This window comes from Emydura macquarii, unplaced genomic scaffold, assembly GCF_026122565.2.
Source record: "Emydura macquarii macquarii isolate MOO-44397 ecotype Brisbane River unplaced genomic scaffold, CSIRO-AGI_Emac_v2 contig_3122, whole genome shotgun sequence".
Taxonomy (NCBI): Eukaryota; Metazoa; Chordata; order Testudines; family Chelidae; genus Emydura; species Emydura macquarii.
Window position 1 is genome coordinate 1,381,072 of NW_027133259.1, and position 23,099 is coordinate 1,404,170.

Sequence of the window (23,099 nt, forward strand, 5' to 3'; positions counted from 1 at the left end):
TATACTTGGAAAATATGCCTTTTAATATTTTTTATTTGATGGGTTTTTTCAAAATGTCGACCTTCCAGGTTCAGTTGTTGGTGATGGGAATCCAGCTTGCTTGTTGCTGAACTACTTTAGCAGTGAATTTCAATAAATCCTGATTCTTCTTTGAGTGGTGCTCCATTCTGGGTCCTCTAGCACCTCTTGTGCCTTTGACTAGAGATTTCACATAGTAGAGTCTGCTCATCCCGTGCATGTATCAGTCTTGTGCCCTGTGCTATTTTTATATAGCACTGTGTGGGCACACTGCTCTCAGTTCCTTCTCAATCATCTTGGGCTGAGACAGAACTTTAGCAGTTGTCCTATTAAGATTTCCTCTACTCTGTTTTTCTCTCTTGCTGGTAGTAGTAGGGTTAGTGTTAATTTTTTCCATAGTTAGTAGATATTCTTATAGTGTCTTTCTTTTTCTTTTTAAAAAAAAATATTTTTCTACATATATTTAGATAGAATTTTAGATAATTCTGACATTTTTCTGACTAGGAGGTGATGGCTGGCTTCAAGTGCTGGTTTCAAGCACTGTTTATCATGCCAGGAGGCATTCCTGGTCAGTGGCAGACATTCCCGCTGTATCCATTGCGTTGGGAAGTCATGTGTTGCTCAAAAGTCCAATTTTTGTCTGGCATTTAAAATCAAGAGCCAAAAAAAAAAGAGAAATAAAGCTTCACCTCCTTATGATGGAGAGTCCTCTATGTCTGGCCTCCAACCCAGTCAAAGTGCCCCTCTCCTCTGCCCCAATCCCCGTATGTCAGTCCCCAAGCAAGTCTGCTGTCTGGGAGCCCACAGTTCCAGGGCACCCAAGAGGAAGATACAGGACTCCTCTCTCAAGCCCTCAAAAGAAAGTTCCCCGGGTTTGCTAGGTAAAGATTCTACCTCTAAAAAGTCGAGGTTATCAGTTCCCTGAGCTATCTCAGCACCCTAGTCAGGTACCAGTGAGGCTCACAGTTCCTCAGGCACCCAGGGTACAGCTAGATTGCAAGGCCATGGGCCTGGAGAGACCCTCGGTATCATCAGATCGAGGCAGCAAGAAGAGTTCTTCCTCTGCTTCTTTGGTACCGAAGAAACCCACTGGGGTTCCGACTGTGCCTCCCTCAGGGTGCACAAGATCTTCGGCACTGTCAGCAACTGTGCTTCCCTTCGAGCAACTAAAAACTGTTGTATCTTCAGCATCCTTGGCCAAGACTACTCTAGCGCAGTCATCAGCGTCGATACTGATGTTCCTTGTCACTGCAAAAGTTCTGTTTTCCCTGGGACCTCGCTATAATTGAGACTTCTGACTCTCGGCTCCAATGTGCTGTCAATACTGAGAATATCAGGATCACCTGAAGTTCATCTGGTACCAATTATTTCACCTCAGATCTCTCCAGGAGCTCCATCATTCCTGAGTGAACATGAGGAAGAAGATTCTGATGAGGATCTTGCCTCAGTCTCACAAGTGTTAGTCCAGGGCTGCTCTCCTCATTCCTTCAGAGGTTCCTTCCCAGAGGCTTCTGCTGAAACTGCAGCAACTTGTGGCCCATGATTACCAACCTTGCTGGTATGAGCCCTTGGGTGCTTCCTCCTATACCTTATGCATGTCCTCCTTGACCATATTAGGACCCTTGGGTGGCTTATCACCAATAATTTTCAGAGCATTCAGTATCACCCGCCATAGAGAGGGACAACTTGCATCACCTGCTCCCTCCAAGAGACCTGACCCTCAAGAGGAATCTTTTGAGGAGCAGGAAGCTAGAGCCGATAAAGAGGTTTCTCTTACAGGAACATCTCCTCTTCATCTCTGGATGAAGGAGTCATGCCCCCTCCTCCATCCCTGGTGGATGATTTTAAACACTTCCAGTATCTGATCAAGAGTTGCAGATTCCCCTTGGAGATTAGAACCTTATCATAAGCTGCTTGATGTCCTTCACTCACCCTAACTGGCCTGCATGGGCTTACCTGAGGCTCTTTTAGATCTAGCAAAGATCATCTGGCACACCCCAGCTTCTGTTCTGTCTACATACAAAAGAGTGGACAAGAAGTATTACATCCCAGCAAAGGACTCAGAGATTTTATTTTCCCGTCCCTCACCTAGCTCCTTGGTAGTGGTTGCAGTGGATGAAATATGGTAGGCAGCACCATGCTTAAATCCACACCTCACGACAAAGACCACAAGCGCTTGGACCGACTAGGAAGGAAGTCTTACTCTTTGGCCTCCCTTCAATTTAGTATTGCCAGTTATCAGGCTTTGATAGTAAAGTACAACCATGTCAGTTATACCAAGCTAACTTCGTTTGTCAACCATCTACTGGCAGAACACAGGGAGCAATTCCAGGCAATTGTTGTGGAGGGCGAACTGCTTTTCAGGACAATCAGCCACACCTCCCTCGATGCCGCTGATACTGCCGCCCATTCGATCACTACAGTGGTGGTGATGAGAAGAGCTTCCTAGTTCCAGCTCTCCAGTTTTCCAAAGGAGGTTCAGACTACAGTTGAGGACTATCCTTTCGATGGATCTAAGTTGTTCACACACAGTACAGATGAGTCTCTGCAACCATTAAGGGATTTTATAGTGATTTTGCATTCTCTTGGCATTTATGCTCCTACATACAAGAGAAAACACAGCAAGCCTCAGAGATCCTGCCCTGTCCTATTCCTTCCCTCCCAGAGAACATATGAGCCACACTAGAAAAAGCATAGGTTTCAGAGAAGAAAACTGTCTACTTCTCAGCCTCCCACCTTACATCTGGCGACCTACAAGCAGTAATTTTGACATGGTAGTCAAGGGTCTGAACTACCATCCTCACTCATTCTCTTCAGCTACACTGATTCACCGGCCTGCCTTCCTTCGTCACTTCAGTGAGCCTGGAAGTCGGTCACTATGGACAAGTGAGTCTTGGAGATGGTCTCCACAGGTTACACGGTCCACTTTACCTCATTTCCACCAATGAATCCTCCTTCCCCATCCCTCTTCAGGGATCCCTCTGATGAGAGGAGCCTGCTTTGTCAAGAAATAGATTCTCTTATGCATGGGAGCTATAGGAAACGGTTCTCGTACAGCACAGAGGGAAGGGATTTTATTCAAGGTACTTCCTGGTACCCAAAATCAGTGGAGGTTGGAGACCATCCTAGACCTGAGACTGCTCAACACCTATGTGAAGGCGTAGAATTTCAAAATGTTGATGCTCACGGTGATGATTCCTTCATTAGAATAAAGGGATTGGTTCTAAGGCCTCTATCTTTATGATGCATATTTTCCCATTGCTATTTACCCATCCCACAAACAATTCCTCCATTTTATTGTTGGCCAGAACTACTATCAATACTGATTGCTTCCCTTTGGCCTATCATCCATGCAAGGGTCTTTTCAAAGGACATGCTGATGGTAGCTGCACAGCTATGTAGGAAAGATCTTTTAGTATTCCCTTACCTGGGCAATTGTGTACTGAAAGGAAGAGCAAGATCCCCTTCCCTTTGCACCAAGGCCGTCAGACTCCAGAACTGGTGCATATAAAATCAGATCCATAGCACAACAGCCTATCTCCTGGATATTAAGAATGTGACTGCAGAAGCACTCAGCAGACACTTCTTCAAGACCACAAGTGGGAAATAGACCCCAACATATTACATCACATATTCCATCAGGGAGGGTACCCCAGATAGATTTGTTCGCCATGGAGGCAAGCAGGAAATGCACCCACTTTTGCTCGAGGGGTGGATTGGGTCACCAATCCATAAGGGATGTTTTTCACCCTCAGTGGGGGACAACCCTACTGTATGCATTCCTGCTGACTTCCCATAACCAAAGTTATGCTCAGAATAAAGAAAGACAGATCCAGAGTCATTCTAGTAGTTCTGACCATCCCAACCAAAAATGGTTTCCTTACCTGATACAGTTGTCTGTCTGTCCTCCAATTACTCTCCGCACTGCTCCCTGTCTCTTCTTCCAGGAGTGTGGGAAGATTTTTCATCCCAGTCTCATGATGCCTTGTCTCAAAGCATGGTTGCTTGATGGTTCGTGGGTTTAGAGACAGCCTACTCAGAGGACAGAGTGATATTACACAGCAGGAAATGATCTACTCATGACATGTATTCTCAGAAATGGACGCAATTTGCCTGTTGGTGTGACTGCAGACAGCTTTCACCAATGATCGCAGTGCTTCCGGATATATTAGACTACACCCTAGCTCTGAAAACCTAAGCTCTATCGATGAGCTCCATAAGAGTCCACCTGGCAGCCATAACGGCTTTTCATCCCCCAATAGAGGACTATTCCATCTTAACCTACTTGACCACAGCGAGATTCCTCGGGGCTGGGAAATCTCTATCTGGTGGTTCAGCACCCTGCCCCTGTTGGGGCCTCAGTCTGGTCCTTAAATGCCACACAAGACTGCCCTTCAAGCCTCTGGCTACCTGCTCACTGAGATGAGATTCCTGATAGCCATCACGTTGGTGCAACAGGTTGGAGAAGTAGGGGGCCTTGATGGCATAGCCCCCTTGACAGTGTTTTAAGGACCAAGGTCACAGTGTGGCCCCATCTCAAATTTTTACCTAAGATTTCTTTTGAGTTCTATCTCAAGTGAATATCAAACTGCATTAACTCGTTACCAGTCTTGTAACATTCAGCCACCTTCACTTATACACACTCATTCTCCAAGGTCTATTGCCGCTTCCATGGCCTTCTTCAAATACGTATTGATCATCAACATCTATAGAGCCACTACTTGGGCATCTATATGTATATATTCTCCAAACACTGTGCAATAACTCATGACTCCACCTAGAGCACCCATGGGGACACTACTTGAAGAAGAAGAAATGGTTACCCACTCTGTGCGGTAACTGTGGTTCTTTCAAAATGTCTCTCTCTTCAGGTTTTCCACTATCCACCCTCCTTCCCTTCTGCTTCAGAGTTCTCGGCCAAGGGGCTCCGTGGTAGAGAAGGAACTGAGGGCAGTTTGCCCATGCAGTGCTGTATAACAATGGCACCGGTCACAAGACTGGCTAACACACATGCATGGGCTCAACAGACACAGCTATGAGAAATCTCCAATCAAAAGCACAGGGAACACTAGCACACCTAGAGTGGAGCACTTGTAAGACACACATCTTGAAGAAACACAGTTACTGCACAGGGTGAGCAATCATTTCTTCTTGGAACAATTATACTTCATTTTCAGAAATTACAAGTACTTTTACATTCTGATGAGGTAGAAGTGTTAACTCTGTCTCCCACCCACCCACACCCCACCTTCAAAAAACAGCATTTCATATCGAAAAGGTGTTACATTCTAATGACCCCCAGGATTTTAAAAAGATAGGCTAAACCTTTTAAAGGGTTTAGAAATTTGGGGGGGTTATTTTCCCCCCATGAAGTTCTCTTCAAAATATTTAGAAGTACTGAAATAGTGCAGAGTGTCCAATAAGCAGATCAAAGGTGGACAAGAGCCAGTGAGATGTCGCTGACTCCTAAGAAAAATGTATATATTACAGTTATCTGAATAGAGATTAACCCTTTCTCTCTCTCTCTATTAAATCTTGAAGTCCTTACTCGAGCAAAACTCACTGACTACAAGGAGTATTTTGCCTGAAGGAGAACTGAATAAGGACTTCAGATCATCACCCTATGGTTTACTTACCAAATATGGGAAATACTTTGATTAACTCAAGGAACCAGATTTATAATGGGTTAACTTCATAGACCAAATTTTTCTTAATACATAGCCCTTTTTTTAAATTCTTGCTCTTCAAAAATATTTTAAGGCTTTATAGTCTGGTTATCATTTTCCTGAGCTCTGATCACTCTGTTTAAGAAATGGTGGCTTTTAATTTAATTTTTGAAGGAATCATCTTCTCAGTTTGCACTACACAGATTTCTTTATTTAGAGCATTCTTGGTCATGGAGAAAGTTCTTGCTCAGTGCTGAATATTTTTATTACTTTGTGAGACACTGTTCTAGTGTCCTGAAAATAATTATCTGTAATAACGATCTAGCACTAAGCTTCTTAAATAGGAATAATGGGTGGAGCTCCTGCAGAAGATCAGTCGCACAGATATAACTTAAAATAAATAATTCAATAGTGAAGGACAAGAACAACACAAAAGTCCAATTCCACTGATAATTGTAAGAGGACTGGGTAAATATGTGTAGTACCAGCCTATGTTTAAATGACTGAATGAGTTGATCTTAGTCAAATCCCGCAGTCCTTAGAGTTTACATAGCTAATATCCCACTGAGGTGAATGGGATGTGTCAGAGATCTAGTCAAATGCCCCCTCTTGACTGCTCACCAGACTGCTGTGAGGGGATCCAGCCACTGGATTCCATGTGTTTTAAGCTACCGTAGCCTGAACAAAATCCATGCACTGTGCCTAGCTGGGGGTCCTAGCCACACTCTTGAGGTACAGGCCCTTTGTCTAGCACCTCCTCCTGAGAACAGACCTTGTAGTCCAACTGCCTAGCCCCTGGGGGACCACTATTTACAGACAAGCTGGAGGAAGAGACTTGTCCCCATTCCCGCCAACCTCCTTAGCATATACCTATTGACCTGTCAGAGCATTAAGGGTAACTCTCCATTGTTTCTAGCCTGGAGTCATGGCTGTGCTATGGGTGCTATAAAAGCATAGCTAGGGGGTGGCAGGCTACACTGACAGAAGGGGTTTTTCCATCACTGTAGGAACTCCATTCCCTGAGCAATGGTAGTTAGGCTGACAGAAGCATTCCTTCAGCCTAGCTATGTCTACACCAAAGACTAGGTTGGTATAACTATGGCACTCAGCCATGTGGATTTTTCACACTCCTCAGTGCCGTAGCTGTGTCAACCTAAGTTTTAAATGTAGACCAGGTCTTGAAGGGTTTTGCTGTGATAGGCTCTTCAGCAATGGTGGATGCACACAGACTCAGAGACATTCCATGATACAGTTTTTCATAAGAACAACTTGACAATTTCAACCAGAATTTGTAAGTTGTACAGACAGGTTTCCCAAATCCTCAGAGGATGTCATCTTCATAAATGCCAAATAAGTAGTACTAAACTGGTCCTTATCCTTTTAATTCAGTATTTATTAATGGCTGAAGACAGATTAGTGTGGGAATTAAATATCATTCCTCAAAATATTTATTTTGTAAATGGATTAATTGGTACCTCTCTCTCTAGCCATTTGTTATACATGACATGGAAACACTATGTATGGCAGAGAAGACTCTGGTGGCAAAACTAGTAGCCAATGGAATCCAGAACAAGGAAGCAGAAGTTCGAATCTTCCATTGTTGCCAGTGTACATCTGTAGAGACTGTAACAGAACTTACTGAATTTGCCAAATCTATCCCTGGCTTCTCAAATCTTGATTTGAACGATCAAGTGACTCTGTTAAAATATGGAGTTTATGAAGCCATTTTTGCCATGCTAGCTTCTGTAATGAACAAAGATGGAATGCTGGTAGCCTATGGAAACGGCTTTATAACTCGGGAGTTCCTGAAAAGCCTAAGAAAGCCATTTTGTGATATTATGGAGCCGAAGTTTGATTTTGCAATGAAATTCAATGCACTGGAGCTGGATGATAGTGACATATCCCTTTTTGTGGCTGCTATCATTTGCTGTGGAGGTAAGAGATAAATATCTGTTCTTTGAAGTAATATTTAAGATTTCACTCCCGTTTATATAGTAATTAAAAATGGAAAAGTATATTTTGTTGCAATTTATGGAATTATGATGTTATGCTACTAACAATGTTTTTGTCTCATGTTAAGTACAAGACAAATACTTAATCCTGCAGTGTATTGCACAGAGGTCTGCCCATGCAGAACACATTATTGGATTGGTGCCTTGGGGCTTTCTAGTTTTAAAAGTGGGATGTGAAGAGTATCCCTTTCTTGAAGAACAGGGTTTGGTGTGAAGAAATACTTCTAAACTCTGAAACAGGCAGAGAAATATAACAATATGGGACTGGGAGGGGAGTTAGATATTCCTGTTTCTTCTAATCTCATTCTTAGAGGCAGATAAAATTATGGCGTTGATGTTGCCCTCTGTTATGTGCAAGTGGACTTCCATTGAAATCAAAGGGTTCTGCACAGGCATTTGACATTGCAGGATTGTGACCTTAATTTTAATGTTTCTTTCCAGAAAACAGCTTTCTTAAATTTGAGGTAAGATTATAAATGCTGTCTATTTTATAGTGCTTAAAGATGTGCTAGATGATTCACAGAAGACCACAAACAAACAAACCTCTACCTAACATTGTTAACACTCTAAATTTAATAACTGGAGGGAACGGGGGCATATAAAAGAGTGTAATTTAAAAAAAAAATCAGACTTAAAAAAACAGAGTTAAGGTTGCACTTTAAACATTTGGAAATGCACAGGCAGGTGATCCAAACAGCTTTAACTCTACCCTCTCATCTCTGGATCCTCATCCACCCATATTAACAGAACAGCCTTTTACCTGGTCTCCCAATATTCACAGCATGAGCCATATAACCCACTGTACTAGCCCATACTTAACATACTATATCAATTCCGTCACTACATATGAGCCACCTGCTCAACCTACATCTTGCCTCTTAAATTTCATGTGCAGACCGAAGACCTGTGCCCCAACTTCCTACTGTTGCCAAAATACTGGAGCTTACCACCTGATACCCTCTAAGTAGAATCCACAAACATCCCCCCATCATCATTTGCTAGAAGACAAAAAGCTCAATCTACCCTGTAAACATTATTTATTACTGCACACAAACTGTTAAAAGAACATTAAGGTTGTAAAGTCAAGCACTCAAAAGTTAGAAAATGCTGGAATTAATGTTGCCTGTGTAACCCTGATCCAGCACTCTTGTGCATATGTAATATGATACAGTTTTTAATACAGGATTACAGGGGTACTTTTTTCACAGGACCCCTGCCTCATTCAGTGCAAAGGTTGGACCTGCTTTAGAGATGAAGCAGGGCTGTGTACCAAAAGGGAGTAGGAGCCCTGCTTTATTTGTTGCAGAATGAGACAGAGGGGTCATAGGAAGAGAGAGGATCGTTAGGGCAGTTGAATTCTGCCCTGAAGAATTGGATACTATTCTGCCTTTGCCAAATAATTCATATGTTATGCTTGGCAGGTCACTCAAACCAGTCTTTTCCCAGGTGGTCACTAATTGTGTGTGCGCCTCATGGTTCTGGGTGCCTGACTTGAGACCTTGAGGTCAATTTGCAGAAGAACTGAGCACTTACAGCTGTAGCTGAAGTAAAAGGAAGCTGTGCTTTGATCATATTAAGTCCTTTATAATTCTAACTACACTTAAAGATCAGGTCCTGGATATCTTAAATTTATGCACCCAAAATGACTTTAGTCTCTCTGTGGCTCAGTCCTCATATGTAAAATGTGGATGATAATACCACCTCATCTCAAACGGGTGTTCTGAAAATACATTTTTTAATGATTGTGAAATAATCAGATACTGTGGTGATGAGTGCCACTGAAAAGTTCATGAAGAAATTAATAATTCTATCTTCACAGCAGGGTTTGTATAGTGTGCAGTAAATAAAGCCTGGGGCCACACACTGAACAACAATGGGAAAACAAAATATTAAATAGCTGTTCATTAAGTGAGCACAAGCCAGGAGTCTGAGGTAGGGAGGGAGATGTGATCATGTAAATGAAGACTGTATCATAATTAGACTTGGCAGAATTCTACTTTTATATAATTTCAACTGATAAGATTGATGTGTAAGTATTTTTTTTTCTATTTTATCAATTTAAATTTTCACAGTTGTGGGAGACTGCAGGGGGCAGGAGCAGGCAATAATTATTTAAGGATGGACTATGAGAGTCAAAAACTTAAAGCTTTATAAGAGTTAAGACAGATTTTCAATATCGCTTGTCAAAATATACAAAATAAATACCCTTAAATCAACCTTGCTCTCCAGCAGTATTTTTCGTACTCTGCCTACCTGGAAATTTGGATTATCATTAATGGAAATATTTTTATTGGTTCGAGTGTGTATAGTGAAATCAACATTCCCTGATAAAAATCTGATCTTTCCAAGTCTAATCATAATGCTTACCCCCCATCCCTGACATCTTGTCCCATTTCTGTCCTCCCCTAGCCAGTTTGTCTTCACTCCTCATCCCAGTCTCCTTGCCCAGCAAGTAGTAGTCTTGCCCTTCTGGATTCATCATCCCAGTCCCATTCACCTTCAACACCCATGGCCAATCCTCCCCCTTCTACCAGCTCTTCATATAATCAGTCTTTCCCCCACCCCGGCCTCCAGTTAATGCTTCTAGTCCAAATTTCCCTACTCAAACTCCTTGTCCAATCTCATTGTCACCCTCCCTCTCCCAAATCTGTATGCCCAGACAATCCCAGTTCTCTGTATGTACCAAGGCTCTGCATCAGATCTGGCTCCCCTTCTCTCATTCCTCCTCCTACCCCAGTGGTTCTCCTTCCCCACCCTGTTCCTCATATTAGTCTCCTCCCACTATTTCCCTCTGACCTCCTTGCCTAGCCAGTCCCAGTCTTCACCCTGTATCCAAATCCCAGTTTTCCTCTCCCTCCTTTGCTAGCTATCAGTCCTAGTCTCTGCCCACCCACTGTGCAGGTTCAGCTCATTACCCCTCTGCATTCAAAACAGGCATCTTGCTCCTCCATGCTGCCTGGGCCCGACTGAGAAGTCATTGAGAGCACAGAGGAAATGGGCTCTCTGCTCTTAGTTCAAGTGCCTAGACCAGGCCTGGCCTGCAGCAGGCAAAAGCTGTAATCACAAGGAAAGTCCTGCTGAGCCGCAGGCTGCAGCCTGCTCAGTGTGGATGGACTCTTTGGGGAATTTAGCGGCTAAAATCTGAGAAGAGTCTACTGAGCATGTGCGAGCTGCAATTCTCCCTCCCTCTCCCCACGCTAAGGCTTACTACTTGGTGAAATTTGGGTTAATTTGCATGGGGATGGCAAAAGGCACATACATCCTTAACACAAAGGACCCCCCCTTCATTTGCCAAATTTGAAATCCCTGTTCCAAAGTATAAGTATGTTATACAAAGAAAATAATTTTTTTAATATGGACAAATATATTTTTTCCCTAGCTTTGTGCTTGGAAACAGCTGAAGTTTCAGCCTGAGGCACATACCCAGCATGGAAAATTTCAGCCCACATATTTAAAGTTTGTCAAAGTTATGAGCAACTGCAGACACTCTCTGATAATGGGAAGTGTCTCATAATCTTAATAGGTGGTGTTGCCAGCCCCTTCTATAATTATTTGTATTATGGTAATACCTATTGGCTACCAATCAGGATTGGAGACTCATTGTGTTTGGCACTGTACAATATCTTCCCTGTCCTGAAAAGCTTATTAAAAAAACACCAAATGCTTAACCTTATTCACCCTTCTGTTTTGGGCTGGAGACCCCACAACCTTCATATACAGAACATAAAATCAGATATCCAGCCTAGACGTTTCTACTATGGTATAGCAGGGGATGAGTGAGTCATATGGATAATTCTTTTTTTATTCTGTCTTTGAAAAAAGAATTGGCAAAAGTCATGAGGAGCTATTTATTAAAAAAAAAAAAAAATTGTTAGTTTGTACCAGTACTCCTGAGAGAGTATTCCATAGCCATTCAGTTGAATTTCAAAAGTTCACTAATGACAAGATTTTACTTTGGGGCTGATCCAAAATCATTGGTGTAGATTGGAATAATGTCATCTTCAGTGGGCTCTGGATCAGATCCTGAATGTAGATAAAATGTAGATACAATGGTACAATTATATGATGTGTATTCTTTTTTCTTTTGAGAACAGATCGTCCTGGTCTTGTAAATGTAGAATACATTGAAAAGATGCAGGAGAGCATTGTGCACGTACTAAAACTTCACTTGCAAAACAACCATCCTGATGATATCTTCCTCTTTCCAAAACTTCTCCAGAAAATGGCTGATCTCCGACAACTTGTCACAGAGCATGCTCAACTTGTTCAGATAATCAAAAAGACTGAATCTGACGCACCCTTGCACCCTTTACTACAAGAAATCTACAGTGATATGTATTAAGGGTTTTTTGTAATTTTTTTCCATAGTATTTAAAGCCAAGAGAGCAATATTAGATGATAGCTAAATTACTTTGCACAGTTATCTGCTGTGCTTTAATCCCAGAATATGAAAAATCTAAAATGTAGATAATGGAAATGTCACACTTCTTTTGTCTTGGGTTCTTTAAGTACTTTTGAGAAATTACATTGTGCTCATGAATTTGCTCATAAGAGGCTTTGGTTAATTTGAAATTTGAGGGTTAGCAAGAATTTGTATGTATTGAACAAATAGATGTTTGACAAAACTGAATCCGTTAACTAACAAATTAGACCTTGATTGACCAAAATAATATTCTCTATTGGGCTAGTCATTTAGCATTGATTTACCAAATAGGGCAACATTTGTTCAAGATACATGCACTATCGTCTATAAATTATGCACACTTGAGATATATATACTCTCATGTTCATTACTGAGAGCCAACTAGCACTTTCAATTTTTTTTTTTCCAAACAATGCTTTCAGTCTAGATGTTATCAAGTGGTTGGGTATAACTATACATGAACAGGTATAATATATTTATTTGAAAGATACTTTGTTGCCATCTGAATTATGAGAGGAATAGTACTACTTTAGTAACTTTGGGATTAGCCTTTTGAAAAGATTCTTTTAAAAGAAGTTAATTAAAGGATTATCATGGTGTATCTCCCATAATCACTTCCCTGACAGCGCACAGCCTTGGGCACTGTTGCATCTCTGTCCCTCCTATTCTCTGCTTGTGGCACATAATAATCTAGTCTCTGGTGGGATGTGATACTTCGGTTGGTCTAATTTTGGTTGTTTGGGGCTAGTGTTTGGGTCCTGGGTGGTGTTGGTGTCCTATGATATACAAATCAGACTGGATAATCCAGTGGTCCTGTCTGTCCTTAAACTGTAAGACTTTATAAAATATAGCAAAGATGTCACAGCAAGGTGCTTGTCAGTGAATTAGTATTTTACAGTGGGGGAATGCTTTTTCAAAAGTGTTCTAAAGAAACAGGAAAAAGGTCCCTTTTGGGTGGATATATAGCATATTGTGTGCATCTTGGAGGAGTCTTAATAGTTTAAGATTAATTTTTTTATTTTAAAATGCCATTTCGAATTAGCAGGAGTTGGGGGTCTCCCAGAAGTCTGATTGTTGCCCCAAGGAAGCTGCATTCCAGATTTTCAGAATACGATAGCTTCAAGTGGTGATCTACTCTGAAAAATGATTGTGTAAACATAGCATCTTTATGTAACAGGTCTACTCCCAATATGTATTCAAAATCATATGTGTTTGTTATGTTAGCCCTCAAAGCTAACCCAGTTGAGTGAACTGCATTCTGTGCTTCCTTACACTCTGTCAACAGAACTGTTACCTAAATTCCAAATGCACTACATTCTGCCCTCATTTGCTCAACCGCACTGGAGGCAGCACGTGTTGAGAGCAGAATTTATAGACACTGATTGCACAGTTGTAAAAGAAGAGGGCACAGCTTGGAGAAAATAGTTTCATGTAACTGGAGGCAGAATACTTCTTACTGGTGATGCTGTGTAAGCAGTGGCGTAGCTACGGGTGGGCCTGGGTGGGCTGTGACCACCCTCTTTAAAAGCAGGCCTCCCTAATCAGCTGCTGACGCGCCACTTAAACTACCTTGTCAGGAGTATTGGGCAGCTTAGTTTCTTGGCCAGTCACTTCTCGAACTTCCTGCTTCCAGTCATGCAGTATTGCCAACCCCAAAAAGTTCAAAAATCATAAGCCAGGTGCCAAAAAATCATGAGGTTGGCTTAAAAACTCTAAGATGTAGCATTAACATCTTGAATTTTTTTGGTCCTTTAGTTTCTGAGCTTTAGAGGGCTCCTAGGTTGCATTTTTAAATCTTACCCCCAACTATGAGGGCTAGAAACTTTTAAATGAAAGCTGAGATTCTCACATAATCACTTATTTCCACAAGCTGGGGCCTTAAATAAAATGTCAAATATTGCGAGACTTGTAAGGAAATCATAAGAGTTGACGGTATTTGACTTCTCAAGTTAAATATAGACTTAAATGTTCTGAACCTTTGAAAATACTGTTATCTGTCCTTCTGGGCATTTGTTTCAGACTTGTTCAAGGTTCATAGCATTTCCAGTTCACTGTCCCTGTTTTTGTTTTAATGGTGGACTAGCAAACTTTCATATAGGGCTGAATTCTGGACCTCTGCACAGACCTTAAATAAATGAACCTTGCTCAAGGAGCATGTCCATGGGAGTCAGGGAGGGCAGTATTCTTACACGATTGAGCAGCACCCATTACATCCACTTTTTTCCATGCAGGAGATTAGGCTGGTGGAGCCACATTATCATTGTCACAGTGGCTACATACACCCTTGCCCATCCACCATCATACCTACCGCCAACCACTAGTCTGTGCTGCTTTGGAGGAAGCCATTGTGGAGCTAAGTTCAATGCTGTCCAGAATGCGCGCAATACAGAAGAATCTCAGTAATTCCACTGACTTGGAGTTGCTGTGCTTCCACTGAAAGGGAGGTAGGGTCTGGCGCAGAATTAATAACTATTACAGTGAATGATGAATCTTTTGGTTTTGCTGTTTGGAATAAAATGTGTTGTTTTGTTGCCTGGATGGTTGAGCAAGGGCGCCACATTTTAGAAGGAGACTTCAATGCAATGCTAGATTTGCCTCAGCAAATAGAGGGTATGCATATGGCATTGCTACTCTTTATAAAGTTTAGATGAAAGTATTTGTTCCTCAAAACCAAACCCCTCAGAATGCTTAGCCTGTCTGGGCGTGTGATGCAACTGACTCAGTTTTAGGTTTATACCTTTTGTTTGTGATTAATATTAGTCCCCATAATTAAGTCTTCAGTTATCAGCCATTACAAATACACTGTATGCCTGCTCTGTTAGGAGCCCTACCAGTTAATTCCTGGCTACCTGGTGGTTAATGAGACATTTTTGTTTCGTCTACTCTTACCTCATCTGCGGCATGAAACCATCTCATTTTCCTTCAATCTTTCATAAACCCTAGGTCTTCCTGGTGCCTCTTTGTTTGATACTAAATACAAAGATAGAGCAGAACCTATTAACCTCCCTACTGCTCTTGTTCAGTTACATAGCAGATGTACACACCACATCTCCACAGGTGAATAAGTACACTGTTTCATCTCCACTTGAACTAGGACTAAGAGTGTCTGAGAGCATTGCACCCATGCCTATGTACTTTCATACTTAGCACCAGTAGAGCCACTCCTACTGATGGTCTTTAGAGCTGTGGTCAGCATCTCTTTCAGTATTCTTGATGTATGCAGCACTCGTATGTGTAACAGTCTGAACAGCATACTTCATGTGACCCTGATGACAGTGGTAACAATAGCACACATCCTGAGCCTCTTTGCATTTCAGCTGGGCTCTTTCTATTTGCCAGCAAAGTTTTTGATCTTGTAGAAATTCATTCACCAACATCTAAAAGTTTTTAAATAGGAAAAAACAGCAGTAGTATTTCAAGATCAGCTAACATGTTGCTTTGTTTCAATAACCATTTGAATTTTTATATACGTTTCAAAGAGCTACAGTTACAGTTAACATTTAAAATATATGTACAGAAAGTACTTTTCAAGGGGTTACAGAAACTTGAACAACATGTTAACAGATCCTAAAATTCGGAGAGATTCCAATACAAGTGCACTATAGAGATACCTATACTGCCTTTTCAACTGTTTAGCATTAGTTTACAGAACTTTGTTTCAGCACTACATTTTCACAGATATAGATCAGCTACCTCAACAGATTATTACGGTAGGCACTGGCTGGCACATTAGATTTTCACGATGGCTGCCGTTGTGGTGCTTTTGTGAAAGTTTACCGTTTGGACTAAGTGCTAATAGGTTCCTGCAGTAACTTTCATCATGCACAAAGGAGTATAATCATCCAAGTTTTATTTAAAAAAAAAATCAATTCTGTACAATAAAAAGTGGTCTTATTTAAAAGAGAATACTATTACAGACTTTCTGGTCTGTTAAGTACATCATTACTCTGACTGTAGCAGCAGGTTCTAGGGGAAATTGTATAACCTCAATTTTAATTCATTTGGGTATTCAGTTCAAAGCTTTATTCTGATTTCAAGGTGAGCGCATAAAACCCTCATTAATACAAATGGAAGTTACTTGTGCATACCAGCATATCCCTTAATTTCAAGAGCACATCTTTATTTTAAATGCACTACAATTAAAATGACAACCAACCACAATGTTTTCCATGTATTCAAACTGAACTTTTTTGGCATTAAAAAGTCTTAATTTTAATTCACCTGTGCCTTTGAGTTTCTGGTTCAGCCAGCTGTTAAAGTGTTGAAATGTTGCCAAAGAACTTGTGTTTGTACTATCTCTGGCCCAAACAGATTTAGGAAATACAGCAATTTTACCAGAGTCCATTCTCATGAGAATTCTAGCACAAGTTTGCAGACTCAAGGGGTTAAGATAAGCATCTAAACATTTATTTGTTTATCTTAAATAGTAAACCTCTGAAGGTTTACTCATTGTTAGAATTAGGTCCCACACTGGACTAGCATTTCTGTGTTGTCTTTCATTTCTAATGGACAGCTTTAGGGTAAGAAGTCTCTTAGACAAAGCACTTGGAGAAGATTGCATTGTAGCTGCCTATATTATTTCTGGCCCTCTTCCGTTTGTCCCTTAACTTTCAATCACAAAGCTTTTTCAATGCACTTATAGCCATTGTACTATTTTATAATAAAAAGTTAATGAACTGTCGAGTATAACATCACAAAAATCGGTACTACATTCAAAGCCATAATCCTTTGATAAGGTTTGCTGAAATGCATGGTACAGTATGTCCCTCAATGCTATTTTGATACTTGCATTCAAATTTGAATATCTGTGTTTAATCAAGTTTGTTTAACCCTCAGGTACTGAATGCTTAAATTTACAATATGGAGGTTTGAACTAAGATTACTAGTATTGTTCTGTTTTATCTTCTGGGGATTTTTTAAACTGAAAGTTATAGTGTTTCTTTAAACTTACACTTGTAAAATATAAGAATAGAATTGCATGACAAACGTCTAGTAAATTATACCACAAAAGCTTTAAAGAAAATATGTAAATTATTTAAGTGAAACACTATGGGCCTGATTTTTCAAAACCCTTAGTCACAAAGTGAATATTTGCCACAAAGCAAGGGCCCTGAGGTCTCAAGTTAAAGATGAACTGCTATTCATTTAATTGTGGACTTAATTGCCATATACTTTATAAAGGAGTGTGTCAGGAATTCTTGCCCTGGACTCATGCCTCAGTTTCTCCTCCATCTGTATAAATCAGTCGTGAGCCAGACTTTTACCATTTTAGAGCACCTCATCCAGAACATTAAATCATTAATAAACAGAAACTAACAGAAAGAAACACTCAGTCAATGTTCTTGTTTTTCTATCTTCCTGAGAAACAGTCATGAACCCCCCCTGCCACTTCAGCATTGGCTGCTCTTCCCTATCTACACTGGCGCTATCAGTCTTTTGTTCCAAATTGCCTCGGTCAGCTACTCCCTCCCAGAGAGCACACTCTCTCTAGGACTGTTTTCTTATTCCCTCCCCACAAACTTACTCCTTCTCAAAGGACTTTCCACCTTCCTGTTCCCTCCCTGGGAGCTAGTTTCAAACTGCAGGCCTCTCCTATCCAGAGGCACCTGCCAGGTCTCTTCCCAGAGTTGTTAGGATTTCTCCTACTGTCTCTCTTCTCTGAGAGTTTTCTTCAGGGTTGCCCCTGCTACTTCCAAGCCCCAGCTCAGGGTTTTCCCCCACAGGAGCCTGCTTTTCCTCCTGTGGATCCCTTTTAGCCTGTAGACGTATGAGGCCTTTCCCAAAGAAAGAACTCTCCTGGGTAGCTTCCTCCTTTATTGCTCAGGCAGTCTCCTTATAGAGTTTTGCTGATCCATTACTAATTGGCTGATGAGGCATCACCTGGAGCACCTGATTGCTTCAAATTGTAGTTCCCAGAGGGTTGGTGGGCAAGTCAGACCCCTGCCCTTTGAAGGGCCACTTACCCTATGACAGAGTGTTGTGTAAAACTTTGGGACATACCTGTGTGAGTATTCACAGTTGTAAACACGATTTGAAAATATTTGTATGTAGACTTCCTTTTATTTCTCTTTTGATACAAGTACAGGATCAAGTACTGGCACAGGATAAGCTGTAGTTGTAAAATATCTAGTTAATGTAATTAAGGTTTGTGGCTCAAACTCTCCAAGGTGTAGGGTGGACTTCAGAGCCACTTTCATCTTTGCCATGCACTGCAGTACTTTGTTTTAATTGCAAGCCTAGTAGAAGAACTAAGGAGAGGTACTTCCTATATAACTCCTGTAGACGTAAGTTTCATATTCTCTCATTTATAAGAAGTTGATTTTTTGGCTTACCAGGAATAAAGCTGTCCTATAGAATGTTTGTTTGTTTATATATAAAATAATTTTGGTGCCACATATGCTGAGGTTGAACTATGATTTCTTAGACATTTCAAAATTTGTAACTGTTTGACTATACAATACAAACTAAGTAATAATTAAAATATGCAGTAACTTGGAACTCATTTACCAATTTTTCTATAGGAACATTCCTTTTTTTCCTGTGACTTTTGATCAGTGGTTTTCAACTTTTTTTCATTTGTGGACCCCCTAAAAAATTTCTAATGGAAGTTGGACCCCTTTGGAAATCTTAGATCACAACTTAAAAAACACTATACTATGGTAACAGCAACCTTTCGCAGACCCTTTAGACATAGTCTTCAGACTCCCTAGGGGACCGTGGACCACAGATTGAAATTCATTGCTGAGACAGAATCCATATATAGGCCCTGATTCTGTATCCTTTGATTTATGTAGAATACCACATTTGTGCAGGGATCCCTGCTAGCAAATTCTGATGCAGGATCAGACCATAGACAATAAATTAATTATTTGTAAGGGTAGAATTTTCTTCTGAAGAATTAAAAACTGACACCTCAGACAAGCACACTCTGTTCTAATTGTTTTAGCCATGATTTATATTTGTTGCTGCTGTGTTTGCAGTATGTAATATCACATAATGTTGGTGCAACTTTAAAATTGCAGATGATATATTGTCATCATCCAAGTACTCTGTGTTCATTAATTTGTTAAATTTCTATTAAGAACTTTTACAAATAATACATACTATGTTCTCTTTTGGTAATCTATTTTTTCTGCACTGAATTTTAAATGTCTGAGGCAGCAGTAAAGTAAAACCTGTGAAGAGCTAAATCTGATATGTCATATTATACTGTAACTGTATAATAGATATGTTTCCTGTTAGCTTAAACCATCCCAGGGGCAAGATGCTTTTCTAAGCAATATCAATGTGTTTAATAGTTTATTAAGGCTCCTTTCAGTTTCTGAATCTATTTCAGTCCTGACCTCTCTTACCTTTCTTAAGTTTGTCTGCCTGTCAGATCATAATCGCCGGGAAAGAAGTAATGGAGCAACAAAATATCAAGTGTTGAAGACATAGAACCAAATCCTGCAGTCTTAGTCATTTGCCTAGGTAAACACCAAGGGCCAAATCTTAAACAATCCCTACCCATTGGGACTACTTGCCTAAGTAATAACTACTCCCATGAATATTAGTTGAAGGACTGGCCCTGAGTATGGACTGCAAGATTTGGCCCAAGTAATTTCATGTTGTTTAAGCATTTTGGAGTATGTGCTCTTCTTGATATTCATGTTGGCTCCCTTTATTACATGCATTTGAAAAACCCTGATTCATGATTGCTGTAAAACGTTTTATGTGGTAACGCAGAATGTTATCATTGTTTGTGTCCTCACAGGTTAAAATATGTAGATTTGGAACAATGTTAACCAGCTGAAACACAGACAGTAAGGAGATAGGGCATCCTAATTGACTGCATATGAGTTCAGCAAAAGTATTCACAATCTGTTTAATTTTTCCCCCTGACTTGCCTTTGAAAGATTTCTGTAACAAAATTCCTGGATTTGTATACAAGTCAACTTCAAATAGAGTGCTCACCATAGCTGTACTTAATATCTGATACAGTTATAAAGCATAGGTATATTTTGCCACATAGAAGCCAGGACTACCTTCTTGGAGGCCCCACACCTTCGCACTGCCTCATAAAGCAGAATGGTTATTGATTAGTTTTGAAGCCATGTTCCCCCCCACATTGCCAACATTCCCCAGCATTCCTGCTCAGGAAGCTTTTACTAATCAGGGTGGCTAATGCTCAACCAGCCAACATTAACTGAAAGGGTTAAGAGGGGAATGGTGCCATGAAAAGAGGCTATCCTGTCATTCCCACTCCTGCAGTTCATTACCACAGGGTGAGTGTGTAAGGGGAGCAGGCTGATAAGCCAGGGCTCCATCTCTATGTCCCTGATCCACAGACAGCTACTAAAACTTCCTCTTGGCTTGCAGAAGTGGAAGAAAGCACATTAAACCTTGATTTATTTCCTTAGCAATTACAGAGAAACAGTCCAAGTTGTAATATTACTGATTTAATAAAAGAAACTTAAACAATAACGATCAGTTTTATTGACTTCTCAAATGATCTGCATTGCAGATTAAAGGTAGTGAAACAGGAGTAGAAAGTTGTTGAATTATTTTTTATTAATGTAACACAGCAATGTACTTGCACCATGGTGTTTATTATAACTCTTTATCATTTCTTATAGAATGGCCCATACTGTCTAATGTGGCACAAAAAAATTATCAGATTTTTTCAATGCTGTCATTAATTAAAATCCTAACTGGGGGGAAGAGAGGGGTCATAAGTAGTTAACTAGGCACATATACAAATATAAAAACCAATTTATATCAGGGTTTCCAGTTGTCTGTCAAACTTTTCTTGGGTGCCTTTTACTATATTAAATGTAAAAAAACTGTAGTGAAAAATGTATGACTCATCAGTTGCAGATATTGCTAAGTGGGGAAGAGTAAAAAATAATTATCATGGAGTGATTGTCTTCCTGTAAAGTACCAGTAACTCAGGTTAAATTCCCTAGTATTTGTAGTCACAACAGTGCAGGTGGTGATTTAAAATAGGGAATGGAAAGCCCTGGTAACACAGGGACTTGTAGGAAAGACACAGTTAAGAGGTCTTTTGCACTTGTACAAGCAAAAATTTTGTTAAAAAAATTACTAAATATGATGGATCCTGAATGTTTGTTCTAAAATCAACAACCTGGAAACAAGCCTGTAAATTGTTTGGGGGTTTTTTCCTTCAATTTTTATTTTACATTCTGATTTTTCTCTGTTTAAGGGATTGAGCTGATTAGTGATGGTGTCATGACTTGTAAAAATCTTATGTGCTTAAAAAGATCATACTGTAAGACTGATGAATGTAAGGATGGTTAATTTAAAGATACGGTTTTGCCTTAATGGTTTAAAAATAAAATATTTTTAAAAATTGAATCGTAAGTTGTAATGAGTGACGCATTATGAATGGTGGTTGGTTTTCTTGGTGATACGCATTTACAAATGTGTCCAGCATTTTCTAAGCAAACATCTTTGCCATCCTCAACTGACTGCATATGGCACATTATAAGAGAGACCAAAAGTCCCTCATCCCGTTTAAAACAAAAAAACAAACAACTCTCCCCCCCCCCCCCCCCCCCACACACACACCTTTTACACATGTGAATAGTTCTGTTTCAAACTCACTAGGACTACTCAGCTGTGTTCACATGCATAAATGTTTGTAGGGGTCCGGGCTTAGGTTAGTATTTCATGAGGCTTTGTCAGATAAAGACCCTCCTCCACTGCGAGATCATTGGAAGGAGCGTGTGTCTTTGCAAGATCCCATATCACTACAATAGAGCTGGTTTAATTTATGAAACAGCTTTTTATCTTCAATGTTTTTTCCTTGTCCTAGCTTTTGATACGCAAGCCCCATTGCAGAAATCACTTAAATCGTTAGTGAGTGGTCCCACTGACTTGAATGATGTGGATCTGAGCACATAAACAAGTGTTTGCAAGATTGGGGCCCAAATCTTTCATGCTAACAATACACTGGTAAAGAATATGTACTGAGTATGCTTACTGGATAACACTATTTATGCACTGTGAGGGCACTTTTTAAAAGAACAATATCAAGAGTATTTAGAAAAAATCCAGAGGGGTAGCAGTGTTAGTCTGTATACAGCAAAAACAACGCGGGTTCTGTGGCACTTTAAAGACTTAACAAATGCTGTATCATTCTACCTCTGCATCTGACGAAGTGAGCTGAGTCTCACGAAAGCTTATGCCTACAAAAATTAAATGTGTTAGTCTTTGAAGTGCCCCAGAACGCCCGTTATTTAGAAAAAGGCATCCTGTCTAAAAACCTGGAGATTAGGTGCTAGATGCTGCTTCTGAAATGAATGAGACTACTTATGTTAGTAAGCAGTATGGTCCCAATTCAGCAAAGCACTTAATCACGCATTAGTCATCCCTGTTCAGCTAAACCTTTAAACACATCCCTAAAGTTAAGTATGTGCTTAAATCCTTGTTGAATACAGATGACTGTTTGAAAGAGGCCTTATGCATTGCTGGGTAGTAAGTGTTGGCAGGGTCAGGCCCCTATTTTGAAATAATAGCGAAGAGATTCCCTGAAGTATCCCAGATGGTAATTACTAATAACCAGAACAGTCTCTGGAATTCATTTGCATTTTGTAACCAGAAAATACTTCAATCAAGTCAGTGATTCTCCCAGATATAACTTATATCATCACAAGCTCCTGTATTCCCCATCTATCTGGACCTTTGCCCCAGCTCACTTGTTCAGTGCTAAGTATCCTGTTACGTTATCGGTTCACTCCTGGCAGCGTTGGGGCATGTATTAGTCAGGAAAGAAGAATGTTGAAGAGAAAATGAGTGCAGAGGCTGGAGAAGCATGTTGTTTCTCCAGCTGTGTAGTGACAAGTGGATGGTGATGGCTGGACTTTCAGCAGCACTGAGTATCCAGTGAACTCACTGAAATCAAGGATAGCTGTAGTTGCTCAGCGTCCTTTGAAAATCTCTTCACATGGCTGAGAAATCTCATACTCGGTGTTGGCGGTT

At 40.4% G+C, this 23,099-nt stretch overlaps 1 protein-coding gene across 3 annotated transcripts in view; it reads left to right on the forward strand.

Moving 5' to 3' along the window:
- PPARA (peroxisome proliferator activated receptor alpha) overlaps positions 1-21,473 on the forward strand; it is an 84,572-nt gene extending 63,099 nt beyond the window's left edge. For all 3 annotated transcript variants that reach the window (XM_067531074.1, XM_067531075.1, XM_067531076.1), the window contains 2 exons: positions 7,172-7,619; positions 11,791-21,473. In XM_067531074.1, the coding sequence (XP_067387175.1) occupies positions 7,172-7,619; positions 11,791-12,038 (696 nt within the window). In that variant the 3' untranslated portion in view covers positions 12,039-21,473. The remainder of the gene's footprint in view (positions 1-7,171; positions 7,620-11,790) is intronic.
- Positions 21,474-23,099: the final 1,626 nt, after the last annotated feature.